A 27,919-nucleotide genomic window follows, 5' to 3' on the forward strand; every position below is an offset into this window, starting at 1 on the left:
ACCGTCCAGGGTATTGACCTGGGACCAGGTCCTCTGGTGGCTCAGCCAGCTCTGTGCCCCAGTGAGCCAGCTGGGGTGTGAGGGGGCTGTGAGCGGGAGGAGTGGGGGACGGCCACTGCCTGAGTTCTGTGCGGCCGGCGTCCTCTCTGGCAGGGACGCGGGGCGGCCGCTGCCTGAGTTCTGTGTGGCCGGCGTCCTCTGGCAGGGACGCGGGGTGGCCGCTGCCTGAGTTCTGTGTGGCCGGCGTCCTCTCTGGCAGGGATGTGGGGGTGTCCCTGTTCATCACCACTGAGCTGTGGCGACTTCACGTTGTCCACGTCGCCTGTGAACACCCGCTCGCCCCGTGTGCTGAGGGTGGACTGGCAGCCCCGTTACGGCCAGGGTCTCAGTGGCGGCGGCTCCCCCGCACGCACGCGGGTGGCTTTCTCTGTTTTCCTGCCGTGCTGGCTGTTTGGTGACTTGCTCCTCTGACGTGGCCGCCTTCCACGTGGGCACCCGCTGGCCCACACCCGCCCAGCACCTCTGGGCCCCACCCAGCAGGTGCCAGGGTTTCTCTGGACGTGTTCTTTCCGCAGGTGGTGGACGTGACGCACACACCTGTGTTGGTGCCGATGTTTCTACACGTGTGTTCGTCCCCGTGTGTGGTGCTGTGGTCGGTTTTGCCGGCCCACCTTGTTCTCAGCCCAGTGGTGTTCCGTGGTGGAGTCGGCTTCCGGTCCGACCCCCTCGTTGTGGCTTTGGGAGGAAGTGACGTGGACGCTGTGGGGGACGTGGTGTCCTGGGGCGGGGCCGAGTGACCGCCACACAGAGTGCTGGAACAGGAGCGTGGGCCGTGGAGCTGCCGCGCGGGTGAGCTGTGCTCTCTCACCTGTCCTGTCTGGGGCGGGGGGCTTGGGGCACCCCCAGGCCTGAGCTCCCCCACAGGGGTCTTTCAACAGTGCCCCACACCTTCTTTATTTTTTTTAATGCTGTTTTACCCTGGAAGCTAAGGTTGCAGGCTAAGTCCTGATACAGTTACCCGAGACGACATCCCACCGTGCCCACCTTTGAGGCTGGGGCGTGTCAGGCTCGGGGGGCGCTTCCCAGGGCACGTGGGCTTGCTCACCCCCAGGGTGCCCAGCGGCCGGCTCCTGAGTGCACCTTTCTCTTAGCTGAAGATAATGGGGCCATTTCTGCAATTTCTCCCTCGTTGCCGGCATCAGCCTGTCGAGTTTTCAGTCCCCATTTCAGGTGGAGCGAAGTGGAGCCCGCCCGCTGCCTTTGCGGTCCGTCCTCGGGGCTGCTCCAGGGGCCTGGGGGGAGGCCGCAGCTTGAGGACAGCTGGGCCCAGCAGATCCTGCGTCTGCGTTTTGCTCCCAGTGAGATGATGTCTCCTGGGGAGGCCACGCTCGCTCGCTGGTTTGCCGGCTCCCTGCCAAGTCCGTGACCCTGTTTCTGGAACCGCAGGCTCCTTTGTCACAGGTGTTTCACAGGAACTTGGCTTGTTAGAGGGGCGCCGGGCCGGGTGAGCAGGCCCAGCCCAGGGGGTGGCTGCCCTGTGAGCGGTGCCTGCCGGGTGGACAGTGGGACCGCGGGAGGTGGGGGGCTCCGCCTGCTCTCCCTGCGCCCCACCCCCACAGCGAGCCCTTGGTAGGGCTGAGCCTGCAGCCCCTTCTTGTGGGTTCTGGGAGCCGCTGGAAGAGGCTTGGCTGGCGTGCTGGCTCCGGTGGGTGGGTCTAGCAGAGCTGGGTTTAGGGTGGCGCCTGATGTGTCTGAGTCCTCCTCCGTCGACAGTCTTGGTGTGTTGCGGCTGGGGTGGGCCAGGAAGTTGCTGGTGTTCTCTGTGCAGAGTGCACGGCATGTAAGTCAAAGCCCTCTGCCGTGTTCCCTTGGTCAGAGGGTACCGAGTGTGCTGTGGGGACGCAGGGACTCCTGGGAGAGACGCACTCGTTTGGAGTTTCACAGTAGACGTGGGCCACGTGGGAGGAAGGGCGCCAGGCACTGAGGGTGACAGGAAGTGGGGCAGGTCTCTGGGGAATCGATTTCTCAGGCTGCTCGCCGGGGGTGAGCTCTGCTCGTGGTGGACAGACTCCTGTCACCAAGGTCAGTGCCATGAGCCAGGCGGGGCGTGGACGCCAGGGCTGGAGATCCAGGCTCTGGACCTGAGGGGGAGCTCCCGCCATCCCAGCAGGCGATGCTGGCCACGTGCTGGCCTTGGGGAGGGTGGAGGTGGCCCCCTCAGGGTGCGTGTGGGGTCTCGCTGGAGCAGCCCCTGCTGTGGAGTGAGGCAGTGGCGGGGCGGGCACAAGCAGATGTTGGCACTGTCGTATGACCACAGGATGCTGGAGGAGACCTCAGTGGTGCCGGGGACCCGTGTGCAGCCGTTAGGAGCCCGGGGGCTGCTTGAGCGTTGAGGTTTTTGTCCTGGGTGGAGGCGTGGACGCATCACAGACACAGGCCCCCCAGCCTGTCCTTGGTCCTCTCTGCTGTGACAGAACCTGGCAGGTGCAGATGGCTCCCGCGGGAGGGGGCTGCTCCCTCCACGGGAAGCAGGTGTGGAGGTCATTCCCGGTCTCAGCTCCGCCCTCCCTGGGCCTGCGTGCAGGAGGGCGGCCTCCTGGAGCAGCGAGCTGTACCTGGGGAGTGGACTGTGCGTAGTGGGCATCAGCGGGGCCGTGAGCCCGGCCGGCTGCCTCGCTGCTGTCTCACTTCAAGCAGCAGCGGTGCCCAAGCCAGATGCACTCGGCAGGCAAGCAGCAGGCCTGGGCTTTTCCGGGGCAGGGACGGCTGAGCGACGGGAGGACGGAGAAGCCGTGCGGGGCCGTGGTAGGGAACCTGGAAGTGTCCAGAGGATGTTGTGGGTCACTGAGCCCGCTGGAGCCCCCCGGAGGAGCATGGTGGGGTGCAGCGTGGGCCAGCTCGTGTCCATTCTTCCGGGCAGTGCTGGGGAGGAGCTGCGGGGGGTCCTTAGAAGCTGCCAGGCTGTGGACCGCGTCCTCGCTCCTGCTGGGCTCCCACTGGCAAGCTCCGCTGAGCACCTCTGACTGCCCGGGTGGGGCGATGAGTGAAGACCTGGCCTTGCTGGGCCCACAGAGGCTCACGGCCCCCACCCCTGTCCCTGTGCTTCCTCCCAGGCCCGCCAGCGTCAGCAGCCCAGGGTCCCGCTGCCACCCAGGACTCGCCTGTGGGACCAGGGGTAAGTCAGGGCCCACCGAGGCCTGCTCCAGGAGCTCCACAGACGTGTGAGCACGTGCTGTGTGTGTGTGTGTGTGTGTGTGTGTGCGTGTGTGTTTAAAGACTTTATTTATTTGAGAAGTAGAGTTACAGACAGAGGGAGAGACAGAGAGAAAGGTCTTCCATCCGCTGGTTCCCTCCCCAAATGGCTGCAACAGCCGGAGCTGAGCCGATCCAAAGCCAGGAGCCAGGAGCTTCTTCCAGGTCTCCCACATGGGTGCAGGGCCCAAGCACTTGGGCCACCTTCTGCTGCTTTCCCAGGCCACAGCAGAGACTGGATTGGAAGTGGAGCAGCCAGGACAGGCATCAGCGCCCATGTGGGATGCCGGCACTGCAGGCGGAGGTTTAGCCCACTGTGCCGCAGCGCCGGCTCTGTGTGTTTAAGGGGAGCTGTCCTGCGGCTGGGAGGGGCCCACTGGCTGCGCAGGTGGGCACGTCTGTGGTCTCCCATTCTGTCTTGCAGTGTGTTCTTCCCATACCCACGTCCTGCCGGCTGCCCGTGACCCCCAGCGTGTTATCGAACGCAGGTTCCTGCGCTTCTTCCAAGTGCTCTGTCGTCCCTGGCAGTCCTGTCTCCCGGGGACACTCCTGACGGACCGGCAGCCTCTGTTTCTCCCCCGAGAGACGCTGTGATCGGCTCTTCCCCCTCCCTCTCCCAGATGTTGGGCAGGAGAGCAGCCAGGGCCAGGCACCACCTGGGACGCAGCACGTTGCCGGAGCGTGTCAGCTGGGGACTGTCCCCAGGGGCTGGCGTTTCCCGAGTGCAGAGAAAGGCTCTTTGTAGCTAGGCTGTTGGCCGGCCACCGAGGCTGAGTGCCGAGCTGCCCCGGGGCGCTCACCTGGCTCCAGGCTGGCCTCGGCCGCGTGGTTTCCAGCGGGGTTGGAGTTTACTCGTTCCTCCTGGTGACTTTGCCATCCTCGCCCTGGAGATTGGCTTTCCAGAAACGAATAATCCTGTGCGCGAGGCCGTCTGTAGGACGCGGCCTGAATGGCCAAGGGGCAGGCTGGGAACCGGGTCACCAGTGAGTGTCCTGTTCACCTAAGGATGCCGTCTGGGCACCGCCCCCAGCCCCCCGCCGCCCACGAGCCTGTTTCCCGTAGCAGTTTCCAGGCTACCCGTAGTGATCAGAGACCACGCAGCAGCTCCTGCCACTCCAGAGAGCAGGAACGCTCAGGCGGCTTGTGGGGTCGGGGGGGACTGAGCAGCCGTGAAGATCTCCGCTGCCCAGGCCCCCCCACCCCCCCAGGGCTTGAAGCGGCTCTCCCCACACACGTGTTCAGCTACTGGGTCCTTCTGTGTGCCAGCCCCGCCTTTGGGCCAGCTGTGCCTGTGGACCGTGGACATCGAGTGGCGCTGTGTGCTGGCCCCAGAGTCCAGGGCTTGCCGTGTGGCTTCAGGGCAGCGCGGGTCCCTCCTCAGCAGTCTTGAATTTTCTTACGGAGATTGATTTTATTCACGTGAAAAGAGTAGTGACAGACAGACAAGGAGAGACAGGGAGGTCTTCTGCCTGCTGGTTTGTTCCTTGAATGCCTGGGCCGGGCCGAAGCCAGGAGCCCGGGACTCCTTCCGGGTCTCCCATGTGGGTGCAGGGGCTCAAGTGCTTGGGCCGTCTTCCGCTGCTGTCTCAGGCCCTTTAGGAGGGAGCTGGATGGGAAGTGGAGCAGCTGGGGCCTGACTGGCACCACGTGGGATGCTGGCGTGGCAGGTGGCGGCTTCTCGTGTGCCACAGTGCCGGCCCCCCAGGGTCTTTGTGTAGCATTTGTGGGGTACGGCGCCGGCACCTGGTGTGACCGCTCATTAGTCCCACGGTGATCCCCACTGTGCAGGGGAGAGGCTGAGGCCAGCAGAGGGCAGCTGGCTTGTCTGCGGCCACATGTGTTGAGGTGGTGGAGTTGTGTGGCCACCAGTGTGGTCAGCCACTCAGCAGGGACGTCCATCTGATGGCAGCGCAGGTGGCCACTGTCCAGGGAGGTCAGAGAGCAGCCTCTTCCTCCCCCTGCTTTTCCTGGTGAGCTCTTCGGAAGGGAAGGAAGTTTAGGGGCCACCTGGGTCCCAGGGCAGCCCGTGGCTGGATGGGCTTGCGCCAGTGCGCCCACGGGGAGGGGCCTCGCGAATGGTGGCGGGTCGGATCACGTCACCCACGCTCTGCCCACGTGGGAGGGGCCTCGCGAATGGCGGCGGGTCGGATCACGTCACCCACATTCTGCCCACGTGGGAGGGGCCTCGCGAATGGTGGTGGGTCGGATCACGTCACCCACGCTCTGCCCACGTGGGAGGGGCCTCGTGAATGGTGGTGTGTCGGATCACGTCACCCACATTCTGCCCACGTGGGAGGGGCCTCGCGAATGGTGGGTGGGTTGGATCACGTCACCCACGCTCTGCCCGTGTGGGAGGGGCCTCGTGAATGGTGGTGGGTCGGATCATGTCACCCACGCTCTGCCCACGTGGGAGGGGCCTCGTGAATGGCGGGTGGGTCAGATCACGTCACCCACGCTCTGCCCACGTGGGAGTGGCCTCGCGAATGGCGGGTGGGTCGGATCACGTCACCCACGCTCTGTTCTCTTCCAGCTGTCGCTCTCCCAGCTGGCGGCGTCCCCACAGTCCCTGACTCGGCCCTGCTCAGCCAAGCCCCCTTGCCAGCAGGTGGACGGCTCTCGGCTCTCCCCGGCCCCCGCCGTAAGTGCGCCCTTCTGCTGGGAGTCTCGCTGAGGTGACGGCGCCCTTGCTGGCCTCACGGTGGGGGGGTGTAGGATTCGGGTGGGAAGTGCTTGCTCCCCACTCAGACATTTGCCGCCATCTGTCTCTGGGAACAAGGAAGGATGTGGCCTTTCGAGTTCTTGCCACAGCGCCTGGGGAAGCGAAGTCACTCCGCCTCCGGATGTCTGTGCAGAGGAAGGCAAAGCTTCCGTGGCACCGCGAGCAGAGGCTGAGGCCGGGCTCTGCGTGCCGTCCCGGGACGCCCGGTGGGGCCGGGCTGATGGTGAGGCAGGCCTGTGCTGCCGCCGACCGTGGGGAGTTTGCTGCGTTCCCAGTCTGCCTGCAGCCCGCACCTCTGGCTCAGCAGAAGGAGCCCCGTGGAAACCGGCAAACCTGCGCGGTGCCCGAGTCCACTGCCTGGGGCCCACACGTCTGTGACGAGCTGGCCCGTCTTCTTCCGGGCACCCCGTGACATACTGGGCTGACCCCGGGCGAGTGGTGCCCTGTTCCAGCTGCGACTGGAAGCCCAGGGGCCCGGCTGCAGAGAGCCGGCTACACCCCAAGCCTGCCCTGTGGTGGACGCCCCCTGCCTGGCGCGACGGGCGTGGGCACGGGTGCAAGTGAGGGCGAGAATGCTCAGGCCCCGCCCACCAGCCTGTGGCGCGGCTGTGGTTCGCCTGGGTGTCGCGGGAGCCTCCGTCCCTCTCCAGTGACTTGTCTGGGTGTCAGTTCCCCGTCTCCCGCGTACGGGCTCCTTCCCGCTGCTCGCTGCCCTGTGATACACAGGCTGCCCGGTTAACTCTGACGTTCAGGCAACAATGGGTTTCTTGGTGTAACTGCGTCCCAACTCCTGCATGGACAGACTTACGCCATAATTACTCAGTGTTTGCCTGAAACTGCTGTGAGACCGTGCTGCTGTGTGTGGTGGCCAGAGCTGGCGGCCGTGGCGACTCCGTGGCGTTGCCGGGTGAGAGCCTCACCAGAGGCCGTGCTGTGTTCAGCAGGGGCTCCCCCCGACGGAGGCCAGCATCTCTCACCTGGAAGCTGACCTGAGCCGGCCGGCCTCGCTCCTGGGAGCGGCAGATGCCGAGCAGTTGCAGGAGCTGCCCTTCACCCCCGCGCATCTCCCGGTTGTCCTGGGGCCCCAGACCCGGAGGTGAGGTGCGGTGTGGGAGGGGCGGGCTCGGGCAGGTGTCACGGCCGGAGCACGGCGTGCTGGCCTGCGGTCGCGGCCGCCCTTCCCTGGGCTGCCCGAGGCCTGTCTCTCACAGTTCTGGAAGCCAGCTCTCGAGAGCCTCCATGGCGCTCCTGCAGTCCGCCGGCTTCCCCGAGATCCTGGACTCCAACAAGCAGCCTGCCGAAGCGGTCAGTCCCACAGCGCCCGTGAAGTTTAACCCCCAGAAGGAAGAATCAGATTGTCTGCAGGGCAACGAGATCGTGTTCCAGTTCCTCGCCTTCAGCAGGTGAGGGGTTGGCGTCTGAGCAGAGTGCAGCGCCGGCGCCCTGAGTTGGAGGGGGACCCCGTCGGGGTGGAGCGGCAGAGCTCTCTCTCCCGGTCTTGCTGGCTCAGAGTGCGGCTGTTCTATTTCATTTTGGCCAGGCCCCGCCCAGAGCCGTCCTGACGGCTGTGAGCCCTGCTTTGCTCCGTCTGGGAGTCTGAATTGGTGTGCACATGCGCGGGCAGTTCACCTGCCGGTTGACATGCCTGTGCCTGGGTTCGGTTCTGGCTCCCGACTCCAGCTGCCTGCTAATTCAAGCCCCAAGAAGCGGCTGAGTCCCTGCCAGCCAGGTGGGAGACCTGGATGGAGCTCCGGGCTCCTGGCATTGGCACGGCCCAGCCCCGGCCATGAAGGCACTGGGGAGTGACCAGCAGCGGGAGCTTGCTCTGTCTCCCTGCCCTTCAAATAAATAATGATCAATGAGCCCCACCGTGGTGTGTCGCCCAGTTCTCGGGTGCTGATGTGACGCTGGCCGTGGCGTCCCCAGCTGGCAGCACCAGGGCCCCGGAAGCAGGCTGACGTCTGGCCAGCTCCCGGAGGCCCCAGGAAGGCTGCTCTTGCCCACGGGCCCCAGGGACTGCCTGTGGGTGTTCTCTCCTCTGGACGCCTGATTAATTCAGAGCTGTTGTTGGATTCAGAGTGGCCCAGGACTGCCCAGGAACACCATGGCCAAAGACTGTGTATTTCACCTTCCAGTTCTACCGCTTCCCACCCGTGACAACACCACGGCTGCAGCTGGTCAGGCTGGACGAGGCTGGGAAGGCCAGCTCGGGCTCCCTGACCCACATCCTCGTCCTGGAGAATAAAGACGGCTCCTCCGAGGCTGGTGAGTGCTGGTGCGCGTGGCGAATGCAGGAAGTCCTGCACCCCGCTTTCCGACTCTTTAATTCCACCTTTAAAAACCGTGTGTGGAACGCTGGAACCCGAGAACCGGAGAGAATACCCGGGTGCGTCAGTCACCGTGTGCGCAGCTCCAGTGCCCCCCCCACCCCGCCCACCCCAGACAGTGCTGGTTGAAGCCAGTCCCGGCTCTGCGTCATTTCACCTGGAAGTGTTTCTAGTGGGTGAGGGCTTCAGGAAGTGCGTGCTTTGAAAAGCTCGTGGACCTCCGGTTCCTTTGCACCACTGTGAGCCAGGCCTTTAATTCCTTTAATTCTCCGTGGACTTTTTGAAGCCCTTTGGGAGGTCCCTGCCTTGCAGTTGAAGCCCCGACCATGGCAGGGCCACCGCCCGCCTCTGTTTTTCCCTTGGTATTCCGAGTGTGCCTCTGTCCCTTGTTTCCTGTAAATTGGAAGTTAGAGCAAGGTGTGTGATCAGATGTATGTTCCGTTTGTACAATTTGTATAAAAGGAATTATTTATTAGAGAGAGAGAGAGAGAGAGAGAGAGAATCTCCCATTTTCCAGTTCACTGCCCAAATGTCTGCAACAGCAGGCTGGGCCAGGCGGAAGCTGGGAGCTAGGAGCTGGACTTGAGTGTGTTCTGTGGGAGGCTGAGCCGCCCCTCTGCCTGCCAGGGTCTGCGTTAGCAGGAAGCTGGAGGCACTGGCTGGGGCCTGGTGCCAAACCCGGTGATGTGGAAGGTGGGCATCGTAACTGCTGGGCCGGATGCCCACGCCCTCGGATGTGCGGTGTTGCCTTTGTCAGGAATCCCCGTGGCCGGCACGGCGTTGGCCGTCGCCGAGGGGTCAGTGACTCACCCAGGGTTGCACCTGGACTTGGAGGGCACGTTCTTGGCTGTCAGCGGGATGCTTCCCCTTGTGAGCCGTTTGTGTAGGACGGGCAGGGCAGGGCCTCACTCCTCCCTTTGTTCTCTGAGTTTCTGAGCGCTGGGAAGGCCCCCTCGCAGGCTTCGCTGTGAGCAAGTGGGTCCAAACCGCAGGTGGAAACGCCTTGGACGCGTTGTCCTGTTACTGGTGGTGTCTTCCCTCTCTGGCCGGTGATGTCCCTCGTGAGGGACCGAGCAGACTTGGGGCTGCTGCCGTCTCGAGGTGGGAAAGCTTTTCAGAACACTGACCCCGGGTGGGCCGCGCGGTGCGGCAGGTGAAGCCGCTGCTGTGACTCCTGAATCCCGCGTCAGAGCGCCAGGCTCTTCTGATCCAGCTTCCTGCTGTGGCCTGGGAAGGCAGTGGGCGACGGCCCCCGCCCTTGGGCCCCTGCACCCACGTGGGAGACCAGGATAGAAGTTGCTGGCCCAGACGTGGTTGTTGTGGCCATCTGGGGAGTGATCCAGTGGGTGGAAGAGTTCTCTCCCTCTTGCTCTGTCTTTCAAATGAACTAACAAATAAGTCGATAAATCTTAAAAAAAAAGTTCTGAAAGGAAGCAGCTTAAAAATGTTAGCATGAGACAAATGAGCAGAGCAGGTAGGTACGTGCAGGGCTGGGATAAGGAGGCTGCTTAGTCGTCTCTGGGAGAATAATTCACTAGGAAGTAGCGATCCTGGGCCTGTGAGCTGCCAGCGCCATAGCCTGGAGACGCGAAGGAGAGTGTGTCGGGACAGGTGGAGGGGCCGTAGTCAGAGGGGCCTGGACGTGCCCCTTGGCAGGCTGATAGGCTGCGCACTCACACAGGAGGGAATGGTTTCAAAGGTGACCTTAGACAACTGTGCTTTCGGCTTGGAGGCTGCATTGTTTTTGAGCACAGCTCGGAAGGGTGGGACCTTTGTGGGTTTAGATCACTGAGCAGTGCCAGCGATGCCAGGGAATCCGCATCCCATCTGACTCTGACAGCTCGCGCCCGGTGCCGCCGCTCAGGACTCCGCCGGTCCTCTTCCCAGATCACATCTGACTCTGACAGCTCACGCCCGGTGCCGCCGCTCAGGACTCCGCCGGTCCTCTTCCCAGATCACATCTGACTCTGACAGCTCACGCCCGGTGCCGCCGCTCAGGACTCCGCCGGTCCTCTTCCCAAAGGCTCCAGCCTGCTGTCGTGAGATCCTAAAACACGCTTGTAATCATTCCCTGGGTCAGTGCAGAATCAAGATAGAAACGACCGCCTAGAACTGTGGCAAAGCAATGTCGCGTGTGATGAACGATATCGTAGTTTACAAGGTGCAGGAAGACCGCGGTCAGGGAAACGCGTCGTCTGAACGCCTGGGTGGGAGGAGGAAGGGATTTCTAGCTGACGGCCTCGTTGTTCAGCTCCAGACGTCCTGGGGAGAAGCAGGAACATCCAACAAAGTCAAGGAAAGAAACGGTGCAGCGAGCGTGAGCGCCCAGAGCCCAGGACCAGAGTCCGTCAGGGTCCGACGGTGCAGCTCCTGTCGTCATTTTCTGTGCTGCAGCCGCGGCGGGAGCGTGGTGCGCGTGCCAGCGCCAGCTCGTGCGGGACGGCTTTGGTGCAGGTGGACGGAGGGCTGGGTGCGGGCGGCGCGGTCACCTCCCTGCGCGCCAGGAAGCTCGTCTGGGACTCCAGCGACCTCTGGAAAGGAGCGCGTGGGGCTGGGCAGCCCAGGCCCACCCCTCCCTACCTGCTCTAGCCAGGGTGCGGCCCGGGAGGGCTTCCTTTGCATCTTTCCTGGGGTTGCCTTTGGCAGCTGCCCGCCCTTCACTGCTAAGCGCAGGCCCTCCGGGGCGTGGCCGTCGTCCTCAGGGAGGAGGTGTCCAGCCGCATGGGGTCCCCTCCCAGAGCAGGCCTCTCCTTCTCCCCTCCACCTGGGACTTGGCGGGGTGCTGTGGCTGCCCTCCCCAGGAGCGCTGGCGTGGGCCAGGGTGATGAGTGCGTTTCAAGGCTTCTCTGTCCCTCACTGAACACGCATCTCCCGTTCTGCTCCCCTTCCAGATTGGCCCTGTTTTTCTGTCCGGTCTGGCGCCTCAGAGGTTCTGTGGCGAGGTTTGACCACGGCCGTGGGGCGCGCGTCAGCCGGCCACGCAGGGCTGCTTCTGCCTTGAACACCAGCCCTTTCCTGTGACGGGTCTCCCAGAGGGAAGTTAAAGTTCTTTCATGTTGGAGCCCAAAGAAATTAGACTCGAAAGTCAGATTTTCTTGTCATTATGAATTAGAATTCAAAGTCCAAAATTCTCAAGTTGGAGACCAAAAATAAAAATGAAAGTAACAGAATGAGTTTTTCTTACTGGTGTGGCCCGGTTGTTAGACCTGATGAGCCCTCCTGGTGTGTTAAGTCAGGTTATCCTGCAGCTCCCTCTGCGTCGTGCGGCCTGGGCGTCTGACAGATGTGTAGTCGCCTTGTCACTGCCCTCGGGCCCTTTGTGCTCGGCCCGGCCTGTCCCTCCCCTGCCAACCACCGATCTTTAATCTTTTTTTTTTTTTTTTTTGACAGGCAGAGTGGACAGTGAGAGAGAGAGACAGAGAGAAAGGTCTTCCTTTGCCGTTGGTTCACCCTCCAATGGCTGCCACGGCCGGCGCACCACGCTGATCCGATGGCAGGAGCCAGGTGCTTCTCCTGGTCTCCCATGAGGTGCAGGGCCCAAGCACCTGGGCCATCCTCCACTGCACTCCCTGGCCACAGCAGAGAGCTGGCCTGGAAGAGGGGCAACCGGGACAGAATCCGGCGCCCCGACCGGGACTAGAACCCGGTGTGCCGGCGCCGCAAGGCGGAGGATTAGCCTAGTGAGCCGTGGCGCCGGCCCCAACCACCGATCTTTAAAAAAATTTTTAACCATTCATTTTATTTATCTTAAAACATGTACACACACGCACATGCGCACACCCATACACGTGCGCACACACACGTACACACGCGTGCGCACGTGTGCGCACACAGCGCCTGAGCAGAGTGCTGTGTGGTTGGAAGCAGACAGAAGGTAGCCTTTTCAGATTGGCTGCGTTCCCTTAGCAATGTGCATTTTAAGTTCCTCCCTGTCTTTTTGTGTCTCACAGCTCATTTCTTCCTGCTGCTGCAAACGTGCCGTCGCGTCATGTGCCGTGGTGCGTTTATCTCTGCACCAGTGGGATGGCGCCGCGGCTGCTTCGGGTCCTAGGCAGTCACGGGTAAAGCTGCTGTGAACATCTGGGTGCAGGATTTTGAGTGGACTTTGGGTTTTGGCTCTCTGGGGCCAATACCAAGGAACGTCTTGCTGGCTCACCCAGTAAGGATGTGCTCGGCTTTGTAGGAAGCCACCGGACCGCCCAGGTCCGTGCCGTGTTGCAGTCCCAGCAGCCGTGAGTGAGCGGTCTTGTTGCCCTGGTCCTCGCTGGCATTTGGTGTTGTCAGGATTTGGATCTTGGCCACGCTGGTGGGCACTTGGCGTGTGGGAACCTGATGACTGGCGTGCAGGTCCTGTCCTTCATGCCTTGTCCACGTGGTGCCTGTTCACATAGGTGTCTGTGTGTGTTTTGGATGCAGCCCTTCGCCAGGTGTGTGTTTTGCGTGTATTCTTCCTGCTGGTTGCGGCTTGCTGTCTTCGTTCCCTCAGCAGTGTGCTTGCGGGGCGGAAGTGTTTCGTTTTGACGAGGCGCTGCCCGCTGAGTGTCCTTCCACGGCTGTGCTTGTGTTGTGGAGATGCGCCAGGAGCAGGGCCTGGAGCTGCGGTTAAGACTCCGCGTAGGACGCCCGTCCCGTACCAGAGATCCTGGGTTCGAGTCTTGGCTCCCACTCCCCACTCTAGCTTCCTGCTAGTGTGCACCTGGGAGCAGCAGGCGATGGCTCATGGCGTCGGGTCCCTGCCACCCACTGGGAGGCCCCAGCGGGGTTCCCGGCTCCTGGCTTTGGCCTGGTCCCAGCCTAGCGCTCGTGGGCACTTGGACAGTGAACCAGCGGGTGGGAGCTCTTTCTGTCTCTCTCCTCTCTCTACCTCTAAGATCAACAAAACAAATAAAACTATAAAAAGGAAAACAATGATAAATGGACTTAATTTTAATGGAAGACGATTTCCAGGATGGAAAGGCAAGCCGCTACCATAACCACAGTGTACGCTGCACAGAGACTAGTAGTGTGTCTCCTTAGAGTCTTAAACATAATTCTGGGCGTTTGTGTTAAATTTCTGTGTACACCCAGGTCCAGAATCGCCTGGAGTGGGTTTCTGTCTCTGTGTGAGTTGGGTGGAGGCTCCTGTTCTCTATTGCGAGCCCCGGCCCACGCCCACCGCGCTTGGAAAGCCAGCCCCCGAGGCGGCTCCCTGGGTGCAGAGGCGTCCTCAGGTCCAGGCGCTGCTGCTGTGGGCACTCGGCTGTCTGCGTGGGTGAGGCTCGAGCCGCTCCAGGCCGGGCCTTGTCTGGAGACAGAGTCACTCCCAGGAGGCGGCATCGGAGCCGCTGCTGTCTTGGCAGAGCCCTTGCAGGCTCGCGCCGAAGCCCTGCCTCCCTGGCCCAGTGAGGGAGAAACTACAGTGGTCAGAACTGAAGCTCTGGAGTTCATGGCCTGTGGGGCTGGGGCAGCCGTGGCCTGTGGGGCTGGGGCAGCCGTGGCCTGTGGGCCTGGAGCAGCCGTGTGCCCTGTGGTGCTGGGGCAGCCGTGGCCTGTGGGCCTGGAGCAGCCGTGCCCTGTGGTGCTGGGGCAGCCGTGGCCTGTGGTGCTGGGGCAGCCGTGTGCCCTGTGGGGCTGGGGCAGCTGTATGCCCTGTGGGGCTGGGGCAGCCGTGTGCCCTGTGGGGCTGGGGCAGCTGTGCCCTGTGGGGCTGGGGCAGCCGTGTGCCCTGTGGGGCTGGGGCAGCTGTGCCCTGTGGTGCTGGTGCAGCCGTGGCCTGTGGGGCTGGGGCAGCCCGTGGCCTGTGGGGCTGGGGCAGCCGTGTGCCCTGTGGGGCTGGAGCAGCTGTGCCCTGTGGGCCTGGGGCAGCCGTGTGTGCTCTGGGCTGGCTCCCAGTGTATGTGGTGTTTGGGGTTCTGAGCAGCATGTCTTCCTGTCATCTCGTTTTTTTCCAGGAGTGGTGGTTTGGTCTGCTTGCTCTGGTCCCTGTCCTCTACATCTTTCCTTTTCATAGCGTTTGCTTCTGACCTGGGCTTGTGTTTCTAGCTTGTCCCTCTTGGGTCTTGTCTAGCACAGTCTTCCTCAGAGTGAAGTCGCTGAGTCCTGGGTCAGCCGGGGCACTGACCCGAGGAGCACTTGCCTGCCTGCCCGCCCGCCCGGGCCCGCGCAGCCGGGACCCAGCTCCACGGTGCCGCGCAGTCCTGCCTGGCCTGGCTCCTCCTGAGTGGACCCCAGTCCCTCGTGTCGCCAGCTGCAGGCTTCATGCTGGCATGTGGTGGGATGCTGGCTTTAGTTACTCCCCCCGCCCCCGTCGTTGGCGCCTCGGCTGCAGGCCTGGTCCCCTGCACCGCTCTACTTGCCACAGGCCTCTCGAGGCTAAGAATGCAGATGTTCATGGGGTAGGAGGTGAAGATAAGTTTATTTGGTGCAAAACATTGAAATCCCTTTCTGCTAGGAGTCTTCACCAAGTTCACAAAAGATCATGTGGAGGGAGAGCTGTGCACGGGCTTCAGGTTTTTTGGGACCCAAATGAACACCTGCTAGCTCCGTGTTCCGTGGACCTCACGCAGGCGCACTTCTAGCGCATGTAAGACGGCAGCCGTCCCACGGTGAAGTCGCCGCGCTTCCCCGCGCGTCTTTCTGGTCTGGCGCTCGACTCCGTCCAGGTTCCTGTGGCGCCTTGGTGGCCTGTTTCATCCAGAACGGTCTCCCGCGGTCTCTCTCCAGACGCCGGCTGCTTGAGGAAGCCGAGCGAGGCGTCTGTGGAGCGTCCCGCGTGCCGTGTCTGCGTCCCTGGGTTGTGCCTGCCTTGTTGCTTCAGCCCCGGTAGCGGTTACATGTGGGGGTCACGGCTGGAGGGTACACGCGTGTGGACGGGGCCGTGTGCGTGGACGGGGCCCTCGGGCAGCACACGCCTAGACCGTCTCCGTGTTTCCTGAGCAGAGTTTTTCCCTTGGCGCTGAAGGAGGGCTTTCGGGGCCAGGCAGACCCTTGCTCCCCGGCCCGAGAGCTCCTGCAGTAACTCTGTCGTGTCGATCGGAGCTTCACTGGGAAGCTTTTCTCTCCGTCTTGGTGGGTCTCACGGCTTCTGCTGCCATCCTTCTGTGAAGGGTTTTCCCTTGACGACCGGGGATGACCCTGTGTTCGCCCCCGCGAAGACAGACGGGTGCGGAACACCTTCCTGCTGTCGGCTAAAGGTGGTGAGAAGGTGGTGTGGTTGTGGTTCACTCCTGTGTGGCTGCTGGGGCTGTGGCTGTCAGGTTTCTGTGTGTGTGTGTTTTGGGTATCGTTGTCATCTCTTGGGTATCTATTTATGCCTTTTTTTTTTTTTAAAGATTTATTTATTTGAAAGTCAGAGTTACAGAGAGAGGTAGAGACAGAGAGAGAGTGGTCTTCCATCCGCTGGTTCACTCCCTAGAAGGCCGCAACGGCCAGAGCTGCGCCGATCTGAAGCCAGGAGCCAGGAGCTTCTTCCTGGTCTCCCACGTGGGTGCAGGGGCCCAAGGACCTGGGCCATCTTCTGCTGCTTTCCCAGGCATAGCAGAGAGCTGGAAGGGAAGAGGAGCAGCTGGGACTGGAACCGGCACCCATGTGGGATGCCAGTGCTTCAGGCCAGGGCGTTAACCTGCTGCGCCACAGCCCCGGCCCCTATTTATGCTTTGTGTTATGATACATTATTACTATTTAAAGCTTGTTTTAATTAGTTTTTTATTTATTTGAAAGAGAGGGACACAGAGACAGACAGACCCTCCATCCCTTGGTCCACTGCTCAAATGTCCGCAGCATTGGGACTGAAGCCAGGAGACCAGAACTCAGTCTGGATCTCCCGTGTGGGTGGCAGGACCCAAGTACTGGAGCTCAGTCTGGATCTCCCGTGTGGGTGGCAGGACCCAAGTACTGGAGCTCAGTCTAGGGCTCCCAGGTGGGTGGCAGGACCCAAGTACTGGAGCTCAGTCTAGGGCTCCCAGGTGGGTGGCAGGACCCAAGTACTGAAGCTCAGTCTAGGGCTCCCAGGTGGGTGGCAGGACCCAAGTACTGGAGCTCAGTCTAGGGCTCCCAGGTGGGTGGCAGGACCCAAGTACTGAAGCTCAGTCTAGGGCTCCCAGGTGGGTGGCAGGACCCAAGTACTGGAGCTCAGTCTAGGGCTCCCAGGTGGGTGGCAGGACCCAAGTACTGAAGCTCAGTCTAGGGCTCCCAGGTGGGTGGCAGGACCCAAGTACTGGAGCTCAGTCTAGGGCTCCCAGGTGGGTAGCAGGACACAAGTACTTGAGCCGTCCGCTGCTGTCTCCTAGGACATGTGTTTGTGGGAGGCTGGAATCAGAAGTGGGGCGGGGCTTGAATCCGGGTGCTCTGTTGTGGGAGGTGGGTGCCACGTGGGGTCTTAGCTGTCCTGCCAGACTCCCACTCCTGCGTTTGGTGCACACGTCATCCCTCGTCTGGCCAGGGGAGCCCTTGGGAGCCTCTGGGATGTCCCAGCTCGTCCTGTGCTTCCCCTGCCTCGGGCTGGGTCCGGCCGTTTCTCTGAGGAGTTGGTGCCCCCAAGAGTTGGTGCTTCCCGCAGGCCGGGGCCTGGGTGCCTTCTTCCTGGGTCTCTTTCTAGCGTGGATTTAGAGTTTTCATTAGTTTCTTATTTTTCTGTGCCAGTCCCGTGTTTTCTTTGGACTTACAGGCTCCGTGCTTATGTTCAGGGTTCTGATGGACCTGGGACCGACGTTGCCGCGTGGTGGGAGCTGTGGAACCCACTGCCGTCTGCTGACAACCCCGCCTTTTCCGGGCGACTCGAGAGACCCACTAGCATCTGCCACCTCTTAAAAAGACATATTTACGGACTTTCTGCTGTTGTGTCTTAAGGGCTGGACGGTAAATATTTTAGGCTTTCTGGGTCATGTGTGATCTCTGTTGACGACTCCTCCTCCTCCTCTTCCAACAAACACCATGCAGACCGTTCCTGGCTCACACGGGATGTGGCCTGCGGCTCAGCGTTGCACCTGTCATCCACGGTGTTCCTGCTGTGTCAGGAGTCAGCCTGCCTGGCATTCCCACCTGGTTAGTTTTCTGTGGCAGGAGGGTGTTGGCTTCTTTGTTAGAGTTCTGTTAAACTTACAGATTGAGGGGCTGGTCCTGTGGTGTGGTAGGCTGGGCCTCCACCTTCAGCACCAGCACCCGATATGGGCGCTGGTTCAAGTCCCGGCTGCTCCACTTCCGACCCAGCTCTCTGCTATGGCCGGGGAAAGCAGTAGAGGATGGCCCAAGTCCTTGGGCCCCTGCACCCACGTGGGAGCCCTGGAAGAAGCTCCTGGCTCCTGGCTTTGGATCGGCCCAGCTCCAGCTGTTGGGGCCATCTGGGGAGCGACCCAGCAGCTGGAAGACCTCTCTGCCTCCGTCTCTGTAACTTCAGTCCTCCGATTGCTTCTTTGTGTTTTGCTGACTCAGACGAGTGCCGTGTCCGTCATTGCTGCTTTCTGCTTGCGCTTGCCCTTGGACGGAGTTATTTGTAAGTTGTGAATTGGTTTTTTTAATAAAAGTTTTACAGTGACTTCTAGTTCATTGCGTTGTGATCAGAGAATATTACTTGTCTTATTTCCACTTCATGGAGTGTGTTTAGGTTTTCTTTGTGGCCCAGAAAATGGCCAGTTCTTGTTACTGGTCTGAGGGCACGTGAGAGATGCACTCTGTGTCATGGAGTTCAGGGTTAGGTGTGTCTGTCTGTGTGGTCTCCCAGGCTGTAGCCCAGGGTCCAGGTTAGGTGTGTCCCCCCACAGCCCAGGGTCCAGGTTAGGTGTGTCCCCCCACAGCCCGGGGTCCAGGTTAGGTGCGTCCCCCACAGCCCGGGGTCCAGGTTAGGTGCGTCCCCCCACAGCCCGGGGTCCAGGTTAGGTGCGTCCCCCCACAGCCCGGGGTCCAGGTTAGGTGCGTCCCCCCACAGCCCAGGGTCCAGGTTAGGTGTGTCCCCCCACAGCCCGGGGTCCAGGTTAGGTGCATCCCCCCACAGCCCGGGGTCCAGGTTAGGTGCGTCCCCCACAGCCCGGGGTCCAGGTTAGGTGCGTCCCCCCCACAGCCCGGGGTCCAGGTTAGGTGTATCCCCCCACAGCCCGGGGTCCAGGTTAGGTGTGTCCCCCACAGCCCGGGGTCCAGGTTAGGTGTGTCCCCCCACAGCCCGGGGTCCAGGTTAGGTGCGTCCCCCACAGCCCGGGGTCCAGGTTAGGTGTGTCCCCCCACAGCCCGGGGTCCAGGTTAGGTATATCCCCCCACAGCCCGGGGTCCAGGTTAGGTGCGTCCCCCCACAGCCCGGGGTCCAGGTTAGGTGTGTCCCCCCACAGCCCGGGGTCCAGGTTAGGTGTGCCCCCCCACAGCCCGGGGTCCAGGTTAGGTGCGTCCCCCCACAGCCCGGGGCCCAGGTTAGGTGTGTCCCCCCACAGCCTGGGGTCCAGGTTAGGTGCGTCCCCCACAGCCCGGGGTCCAGGTTAGGTGTGTCCCCCCACAGCCCGGGGTCCAGGTTAGGTGTGCCCCCCCACAGCCCGGGGTCCAGGTTAGGTGCGTCCCCCCACAGCCCGGGGTCCAGGTTAGGTGCGTCCCCCCACAGCCCGGGGCCCAGGTTAGGTGTGTCCCCCCACAGCCCGGGGCCCAGGTTAGGTGTGTCCCCCCACAGCCCGGGGCCCAGGTTAGGTATATCCCCCCACAGCCCAGGGTCCAGGCTAGGTGCGTCCCCCCACAGCCCGGGGTCCAGGTTAGGTGCGTCCTCCCACAGCCCGGGGTCCAGGTTAGGTGCGTCCTCCCACAGCCCGGGGTCCAGGTTAGGTGTGTCCCCCCACAGCCTGGGGTCCAGGTTAGGTGCGTCCCCCCACAGCCTGGGGTCCAGGTTAGGTGTGTCCCCCCACAGCCTGGGGTCCAGGTTAGGTGCGTCCCCTCACAGCCTGGGGTCCAGGTTAGGTGTGTCCCCCCACAGCCCGGGGCCCAGGTTAGGTGTGTCCCCCCACAGCCTGGGGTCCAGGTTAGGTGTGTACCCCGTGCGTGGCCTCCCAGACCTCAGCCAGCTCTGGAGCCTGGGCGTCTTGCCCACTGGCGCTGCCTTGTGCAAGTGGTTCGTCCGTCGTCGTCATCTTGCGGACGTCTGGCATCTGCAGGTGTCTCAGCTGTTCGGTGCCCACCCGCCCACAGCTGCTGCGCTTCCTTCGTGAGCTGTGGGTGTGGGGACCACAGTTGCCATCGTCCGAGGACACGGTGTGCGCCTGCACGGAGCAGAAGGTGTGGGATCCTGAGAGGTGGGGGTTGAGGAGGGGGTGGAAGAGGCCGCCCGCCTGTGGAAAGAGCATCCCCCCGCCCCCGGCTTGGAGCTGGAGGGGGCCGGGTCGGGGGGCAGCGGGGTGCCAGCCGGGAATGCAGTTTGTGAAGGCGGAAGGTGCCACTGCCCCCGGGGTCCATGCTGAGTTCCGTTGGTGGACGGCGCTGTCTCGGTCTTCTGAGTGGGGGGGAGGCACTGCTGGCACGTGGACTGCGGGGAGCCCGGGCTCTGGGGTGGCCGCCGAGGAGCCGTTGGTCTCAGCTGGACCAGGAGTGCAGAGGTCTGTGCCTGCAGCGGGAGGAGTCGAGGGCCAGACTGTGCCGGAGCAGGGGGCAGGTGTGGGCGCTTGGGTTCTGCAGGGCCTCCCCACTGAGCCCTGAGCGCCGTACGGGCAGGGCCCCTGTCTGTCCCATTCTCCCACGTCGCCCTGTGCAGGGGCCCAGTCTTTGTTGAGTGAGTGAACCACTGATGGCATTGAAAGGACCTGGCAGCTGTGGCCGTGGTGGTGCTCGGTGCGGGAGCCCAGCAGGGTGCTGGGAGGGGCTGGGAGGGCTGGGAGGGGCTGAGGGTGGCCACACTGAGTGGTCTGTAGCAGAGGAGTGGTGAGGCGGGGGTGCAGAGAGCAACCGGAGGGACGGCCACTGTGCTGGCACGGCCACGCCACTCCACGTCCTCGGAGCTGGCCACGGCGGGAGCTGTGGGTGGTGTGCTGTGGCCCCCCCGTTGCTGTGCTGGGGATGGGCCCGCCATCATGGCCGCGTGTCGGTGAGCTGTGGCCCCCGCTGATGCTGTGCTGGGGATGCGCCCGCCATCACGGCCGTGTGTCGGTGAGCTGTGGCCCCCCCATTGCTGTGCTGGGATGGGCCCGCCATCATGGCCGCGTGTCGGTGAGCTGTGGCCCCCGCTGATGCTGTGCTGGGGATGCGCCCGCCATCACGGCCGTGTGTCGGTGTGCTGTGGCCCCCCTGTTGCTGTGCTGGGGATGGGCCCGCCATCCCGGCCGCGTGTCGGTGAGCTGTGGCCCCCGTTGCTGTGCTGGGATGCGCCCGCCATCATGGCCGCGTGTCGGTGAGCTGTGGCCCCCGCTGATGCTGTGCTGGGGATGGGCCCGCCATCCCGGCCGCGTGTCGGTGTGCTGTGGCCCCCCTGTTGCTGTGCTGGGGATGGGCCCGCCATCACGGACGCGCGTCGCCAGCTCCGCCGTGCTCTTTGTCCCTGTTCCTCACTTGCCTCTACACTTGTGCACGTTGTTTGAAGCTCTGTTCATTCCCCTGGAGCCCCCGCCGGGGCCCTGCACCCCCACCCCAGGAGCCCAGCGTCTCAGGCCCAGGGTGCTCACTGCTCCACTGGGAGCCCTGGCCCTGGCCTTGGTCCTGAGGACAGCAGGCGGGATGTGGGTCTGGGCCAGCCAGGGGACTGGGCTGGCTGGAGGGGGAGGAGTGGACTTGTGGCCGAAGCCCGCCTAGAGCCCAGCCCAGCGTGGGGCCGTGTGCACAGCTGCCCCAGCCCGGAGTTCAGGGCTGCCTGACCACTGCTGTTACTGACGGACGTGGGGAAATGTTTGAGCTTCCCCACCTTCCATTCCCTGCGGCTCTGATGACCGTTTAGTGGCATTTTTCCGATTTAGGACGAATGGTGACGCCTCCTGCGAAGAGGAAGCCGGGCTGGGGCCCAGCTCCCCTCCGCGGAGTGGGCTGTGGGAGAGAAGTGGCCACAGCCCCGGGCTGACACCGCCCCACGCCAGGGCAGGTCGGGGGGTCTGGTGCGGTCTCAGCCCCTTGTCAGGTTGAGTGCTTCCTCTGTGTGTGTGTGTGTGTGTGTGTGTGTGAGAGAGAGAGAGAGCGAGCGAGAGAGCGAGCGAGTGAGAGAGAGAGGGAGGCAAGGAGGGGGGCGTCCCGCTGTTGACAGCAGCAGTAGACTACGTTTCCCCCTAAATTCTGTGTCCAGAATATTAAAGTCCCCGGAGAGGCTCCTCAGGCAGGCCTTGTTGCCATCCATCATGGACGGTTTTACAAGGACTTGGTGAGAGCCATGAATCTCGTTCTGGGAGGAGCTTATTGTACACGTGGGGAGAGATGTGGTCCCATAGACACGACTCTTCGTTTTGTTAATTTGGATGTTTTTGATTAATGTGTTTATTAACAGTGGCCGTGACGGAAGCAGAAATTAGTAATCATGACCAGAGCAGAAATCTCTACAAAGTCTAAAGATGACAAATGACTCCAATTACTCCGGGACTCTCTTCTCGCAGGGGCGCCCGGCTTCCAGCTGAAGTACACGGTGGGCCCCGAGTTCCTGAAGCCCGGGGAGCAGCGCTGGTTCGTCCACTACCTGGCCGCGCAGGTCCTGCAGCTGGACATCTGGGACGGGGACTCCTTGCTCCTGCTCGGGTCCGTGGGTGTCCCGATGAAGGTAGGGGCTCCCTGCGGGACGCAGGGGCCGTGGCCCCCCAGCTGCCCTGGACTGGGGTTCGGCTTCTGCCTCGCTATCTAGAGCCGGAGCCACGGTCTCTGCTTCTCATCAGTCCAGATTCTGCTGCGCGAGCTGTCTGCCCAGTGTTTGCCCAGCTCACACTGGTTGTCAGGGTCTCCTGCAAACGGACCCCGTGGGGATGCTGCCGCGGCCGCTCCAGGGTGCTGGCGGGAGTTCCCTGGGGCAGGTGCCAGGCCTGCCTCGCCCCTCAGGGCCAAACAGAGGCTGGGCTGTGCAGTGGAGTCGGTGGATCGGGCTTTTCCGGTTCTGGCTGGGCTCAGCCCACTCTCTCTCAGCACGCCTGGTGGCTAAACCCAGGCCCCGCTACTCACTCCCCGTTCCCTGGGCTTGCGCCCCAGGCCATCCCTGCCACATGATGGGGACCCCAGAGGGGTGACGGAGAGCTGTGTCCCGAGAATCTTCCCGCCAGCCGCTGGGAGGCAGTGCAGAGGAGGGGCACTGCCGTCACAGCTCCCGAATCTTAAATTCTCCACTTTTCCCTGCTCCCGCGGAGCCGCTTCCCTGGACTCCAGCTGCAGCCACGGCCCTCCGGGAGCGGCTCGCTGGCTCCTCTGCCCCTCCCCTGCTGTGTGCTCTGGTGTGCAGGGGGAGAGCACTGACCTGCCCCCCACGCCGAGAGTGTGCCTGTGCCCCACCCCGCTCCCTCGGACTTCCCGGGTGCTCCTGAGGGTGGGAGAGGGGCTGGTACACATGCAGGTGCAGGCTCCCGATTTCTCAGCCGGGTCCTCTGGTTCCACGGGGGTCAGGGCGTGGCCATGTGGCCCCGTGGTGGCCGCTGCTCATGTGCCTCCATTCCCGCCTGTGATGTCCCTGGGGAGGGGCCGGATGTGTCACTGCAGAATCTGCAGCACAGTCCTGAGCCCCAGCGGGCGCCCGCGTGGTGAGGGAGGGAGGAGGGAGGAGGGAGGAGTACCAGGGCGGGGGAGGGGCTCGCCGAGCGCATTTGAGCCTCAGCGGCCCCCATCCTTGCCCGGCCAGGCCCTGTGCCTGTTTCTACCATCGCTCCTGGGCTGAGGGGAGCTGTCCTGTGTCTCCCATCGCTGAGAGCCCCTTAACCAAATGCTGTGAGGTCAGCAACACAGACTTGGATACATCGAACTTTACTTCCTTACAATGAAAAAGTCTTTCTTTGAAACTTAGGTAGAAAGGGTGGAAAATTGAAAGGCACTCCCCAGGGACCGCAGGTGCCAAGGCACAGGAGCCAGGTGCCTGTGCGGCTTTGTCTTTGCAGCCTTGCCCCTCCTGCAGGTGGGCGCTCCGGCCTCCTCCCTGTAGGTGGGCGGCCTCTTCCCTGCAGGTGGCGCTCGTGGCCTCCCCCCTGTAGGTGGGCACTCACGGCCTCCTTCCTGTAGGTGGGCGCCCGCGGCCTCCCCCCTGTAGGTGGGCACTCACGGTCTCCTTCCTGCAGGTGGCGCTCATGGCCTCCCCCCTGTAGGTGGTGCACGTGGCCTCCTCCTGCTGGTCGAATCTGGAGGCCACAGTCTGCAGCCTCCTCCCTGCTGTCAGGAGACCTGGCTCGGTGCTTCCAGCCACCTAACGCCAGGGCCGAGGTCACACTGACAATGACCAGAGCCAGTGTGTGTGTGTGTGTGTGTGTGTGTGTGTGTTTGAAGATTTATTTGTTTATTTGAAAGGCAGAGTTGTAGAGAGGCAGAGGCAGAGGCAGAGAGAGAGAGAGAGGTCTTCCATCCACTGGTCCACTCTCCAAATGGCTGCAATGGCCGGAACTGGGCCTATCGGAATCGGGACCCAGGAGCCTCTTCTGGGTCTCCCACATGGGTGCAGGGGCCCAAGGACTCGGGCCATCTTCTACTGCTTTCTCAGGCCATAGCAGAGAGCTGGATTGGAAGTAGAGCAGCCAGGACTCGAACCTGTGTCCGCTTGGGATGCTGGCACTGCAGGTGGCGGCTTTACCTGCTATGCCACAGTGCCGGCCCCGGAGCCAGTGTTGTAGCCCAGTTCTGACTCTGCGTGTGCGTTCTTGACCCTCGTGTTCCCTCAAATGACAGCGTCCAGAGGAGACTTGGCGTGGCTGCGCTGGCTGCAGGGGGGCCCGGCCAGGTGAGGCCTGCACTTCCGAGGACGGGAGGGCACCTGGTCTCCACGTGCCGCCGTGATTTGTGGGATACGAGCTTCTGCCCATCACAGCTGCAAGGATGTTTTTAGAGAGACGCCTTGTTTTCATTTGTATTCCCTGTTGGTGGGAGGCTGGGTGCTGTTTGCTTGATTCATTGGCTGCTCTCCAGAGGAGCCACCACGTGGTCCAGGGGCCACGGTCTCCTAAATGGCAGCCATGTGTGGCCAGGCATTGCTCAGCGGGCAGGGGCCGAGCCGCTGGGAGCCCTGGGCCCACCAGGGAGGGGCTGGGTCTGGCCTTGGGTGCTGGGGGTGGGTGTGCCTCACTGAAGCTGGGGCCTTCGTCTGGTCCCACACTTCCCAGCTCTCGTTCAGAGAGGGCAGGCCGCTCGTCCACGCCACACAGTAAACACCGTCCTTGCTGGCCTGGATCCCAGCCCACAATTCCATTGTCAGCCCAAGGCGTGCCTCATGAATGCTGGGTTCAGACAGAGGACTGACAGGTAAAACTGTGAAGCCGGAGACATGATGGTTAGCACTCTTGGCTTTTCCCGCACTCAGCAGTTGTGACTGGCCTCAGCCTGTGCTCCAGCTGGTCCCTCACACCCTGCGACCACAACCCCCGGGCTCTGCCGTGCACCAGGCTTCCTGCCCGGCCTCTGTGTCCAGAGGCTTGTGTGTGCTCTGGAGGGGGCAGTGTCCTGGAGGGCTCTCAGGCACGGAGATGGGCTCTGCTGGCCCTGCCCTCCTGCCCGTCCTGCTCGAGGGCCGCTGCCCGGCCGCCGTGGGTCCCGGAGCCGAGACTTGGGGTTTACTCCCTGGGTTGCAAAGTCTGTGACGTCGTCGACTCCTGCTTTCGGGAAGCCGGCCTCCACTCCGACTCCCCTCCCTCGTGTTCCAGGGTCAGGGCTCTCTGGGGCCTGGGCCGCCCACACCCACACACCTGGTGGCCTTGCTGGGAGGGGTGTGGTCAGGGCAGGGCTCCCTGGTCTGACCCGGCTCTCAGCGCACGTTTCTCCTCTACAGCACCTCCTCCGCCAAGGGCGGCCGGCCGTGCAGGTCTCCCACGAGCTTGAAGTTGTGGCAACCGAGTACGAACAGGACGCTATGGTGGTGAGCGGAGACGTGGCTGGGTTTGGCTACGTCAGGCCCATCGGCGTGCACACGGTGGTGAAGGGCCGGCTGCACCTGACCTTGGCCAATGTGGGTAAGAGTCCCCCACCCCCAGCTTTGCCTGGCTTTGCACGGTTCCTCCAGTGACCACTCTTCCCCAAGCTGGAGTGTGGGCTCCCTAGGGCAGCGCCACTGTGCGCGTCACCTTCTCGGGAGTCAGCGAGACCCTCAGCAGCTTGGCCCCCGGGAGCCTGTGTCAGCCAGGGGGCGTCTGTCCTCGGGCACCGAGTCTGCGCTGTCTCTGCTTGGTGGTCTTGTGCCAGCAGGGCTTGGGGTTACCAGTCGTCCCAGGCTTCGTCCCAGGCTTGCCTGCCTGTTGTGTCTGGGTGCAGCCTGGGGGCTCTCTGTGACAATCCTCCCGCGAAGCAGCCCCCCCGGGAGAGGTTCTGTTTGGAGCACGGCTCACAGAACCGCCCCATCCCAGAGGACAGTGGCAGGGATGTCCCCAAACTTCCGTCCGGCCCAGGAGTAGGGAATGTATTTCCGTGAGCTCGCACCCGATGCTGTCCCAGGAGCTGCTCATCAGAGACGCGGGGAGTCGCTGTCTGTCCCCCTGTGTGCCAGGCCAGCGAGGGCAGCTGCCATGGCTCGGGATGACCCTGCCTGGACGTCCCAAAGGCTTTGAGGACTCTGGTGGGATGGGGCTGGCGGGCACGGGGATCGGGGTGTGAGGGCGGGCACGGGGATTGGGGTGTGAGGCCAGTGCTGCCCGTGCCCACTGCGGGATCCCTGTCAACCCCACGAATCTGTCTTGTGGGTTCTCGGGACAGCTTAAGCCTTTTTTGGGCAAAATTAAAGGCACAGGGAAAACACAAGATTTCCATGGCCGTGTCTGTGAGGGTGGGGCTGCCCTGGCTGTGTCTGTGGGGATGTGGCTGCCCCGGCCATGTGTGTGGGGACAGGGCCGCCCCTGCCATGTGTGTGGGGACGTGGCCGCCCCAGCCGTGTGTGTGGGGACAGGGCCGCCCCGGCCATGTGTGTGGGGACGTGGCTGCCCTGGCTGTGTCTGTGGGGACAGGGCCGCCCTGGCCATCATTTTGTTGGGGGACTTTTCCTTTCCTGGTTTTTAACCCTGGAGCCCCGTGGGCCACATCCGCCCCGTGCTGGCAGCACGGAGGCCGGCAGGGGGAGGCGCACAGCTCATTAAGTCTGCTTGGAGGCTTCTGCCTGCTTGTTCACTGTAGAACCCGAGGCAGCCTGGAGAGTAGACAACAGGGAGACAGCAAACTCCTGAGATTCCGGAGGAGCGAATGGCCCCAGTGAGCCGCGGACGCTTTTCAGAAGCCACGTGCCTGGGGGTGGCGGGCGCTGTGCCTCCAGCCAGCGTGGAGGCTTCCACGTTGGACTCGCCAGCCCCCACATGCGCGGTGGCTCCAGGCTTCAGCTTCTCAATCCTCGGAAGGAGGTGGGCTCCCTCCTGTGTTGTCTCCAGTTGCCATCTTCATACTTTGGCTGCAGGAGAGCCGTGCGCTCGCGGGAAAGCGCGTCTGACACCAGCTCTGGTGTGCAGGGCACGGGGGGGGGGACGTTAACCGAGGACAAAGCCGCGCCCAGCACGTGTGTCACTGCCGCCACGCCTGGGCTTCCTCTGGAAATTTCACTTTTTTTTGGAACAAAGAGCGTTATGGTTTTTTATTCTTTGTAACACTGGCTGTTGTGCGCGGAGCAGCAGGCGTGTGCCAGCAGGATCTACTTGGGCTGTGGGAGCCTTCGGGGTGAGACGCAGGGCAGCGTCCCCGCCTCCGCTGCAGCCTGGCCCCGGCGCGGGTGGCTGTGTGTGCAGCGCGCGTTCTGGTTGAGATCAAGCTGAGAAGCGTGTGCTGCGGGCAGAAGCCTGACCGGGCTGGTGGCTGTGCAGTGTTTTGCGGGTTGGCTCCCGCAGGGACGTCTCTGGGCCTGCCGACCCCAGGGCCCACGGCAGGAAGGGTTGGCAGGCCGTGCCCTTGGGAAGCTCCAGGAGCTGGCGCTGCTGCGCTTTGGCGGTGGGCACGGTGAGGGCGGGCACTTGGCAGGAGGGGCCGTCAGGCGCCTCCCGTGATGGGGAGACTTCTGCCCCTGCAGCAGACGTGTTGGTCCCCGCGGAGCCTCTGTCTCGCGGAAGGGAAGGAGACCTGCACCGACTGCAGACAGCAAGCTGCGCCCTGGTGAGACCGGCGTCTGCCGGCTGTCCCTGCCCGAGTCGGCTGCCAATGGGAGCCCAGCCCACACAGTCTCCTTTCCCACGACTAACAAGTCCGTGCTCTGTGTGCAGAAACTTCATGAGGGAATGGGTCCTGCCCACGAGGTGACCACTTGATCCCGCTGCGGCCTTGTTGTCCAGGGGCCCTGTGAGCTCCCCGGGCCTGGACCTGCCCTCTTTGCAACATCCCGGTCCCTGTGGGCTTCTCCGAGGCTGCGGATGCCAGCTGCTCATTCCAGTCAGAGGGGTGGACCCGCGGCCTCCTGTGGGACCACTGGTGGTGACAGAGATTCTGGGTTCCCCCAGGTGTGCGGAGCCGCTCGGTGCCCGCCTGCCAGGTGGCGGGAGGCTTGTTTCTCCTTGACGTGGGTCCTGGGGTGGGACACGGCGTTTGCCAGACCTGGGTCCCCGCTGGGAGCTGCCCCTTGCTGCCACCGCTCGCT

General features: G+C 63.0%; 1 protein-coding gene and 1 long non-coding RNA gene across 8 annotated transcripts in view; both read left to right on the forward strand.

Annotated features, from left to right (window-relative positions):
* NPHP4 (nephrocystin 4) overlaps positions 1-27,919 on the forward strand; it is a 115,150-nt gene that overhangs the window by 69,051 nt on the left and 18,180 nt on the right. For 6 of the 7 annotated variants that reach the window (XM_070079390.1, XM_070079388.1, XM_070079389.1 and 3 more), the window contains 7 exons: positions 3,114-3,175; positions 5,783-5,890; positions 6,913-7,067; positions 7,183-7,374; positions 8,049-8,236; positions 21,807-21,967; positions 25,151-25,331. In XM_070079390.1, coding sequence (XP_069935491.1) covers positions 3,114-3,175; positions 5,783-5,890; positions 6,913-7,067; positions 7,183-7,374; positions 8,049-8,236; positions 21,807-21,967; positions 25,151-25,331 — 1,047 coding nt within the window. The remainder of the gene's footprint in view (positions 1-3,113; positions 3,176-5,782; positions 5,891-6,912; positions 7,068-7,182; positions 7,375-8,048; positions 8,237-21,806; positions 21,968-25,150; positions 25,332-27,919) is intronic. The other variant, XM_070079387.1, reaches the window with a different exon arrangement.
* On the forward strand, positions 8,244-17,079 carry LOC138850744 (uncharacterized). Its single transcript, XR_011390920.1, has 3 exons — positions 8,244-16,103; positions 16,472-16,517; positions 16,943-17,079. It is a non-coding gene; the product is annotated as an uncharacterized lncRNA (long non-coding RNA).

Source organism: Oryctolagus cuniculus, chromosome 7 (genome assembly GCF_964237555.1).
Source record: "Oryctolagus cuniculus chromosome 7, mOryCun1.1, whole genome shotgun sequence".
NCBI lineage: Eukaryota > Metazoa > Chordata > Mammalia > Lagomorpha > Leporidae > Oryctolagus > Oryctolagus cuniculus.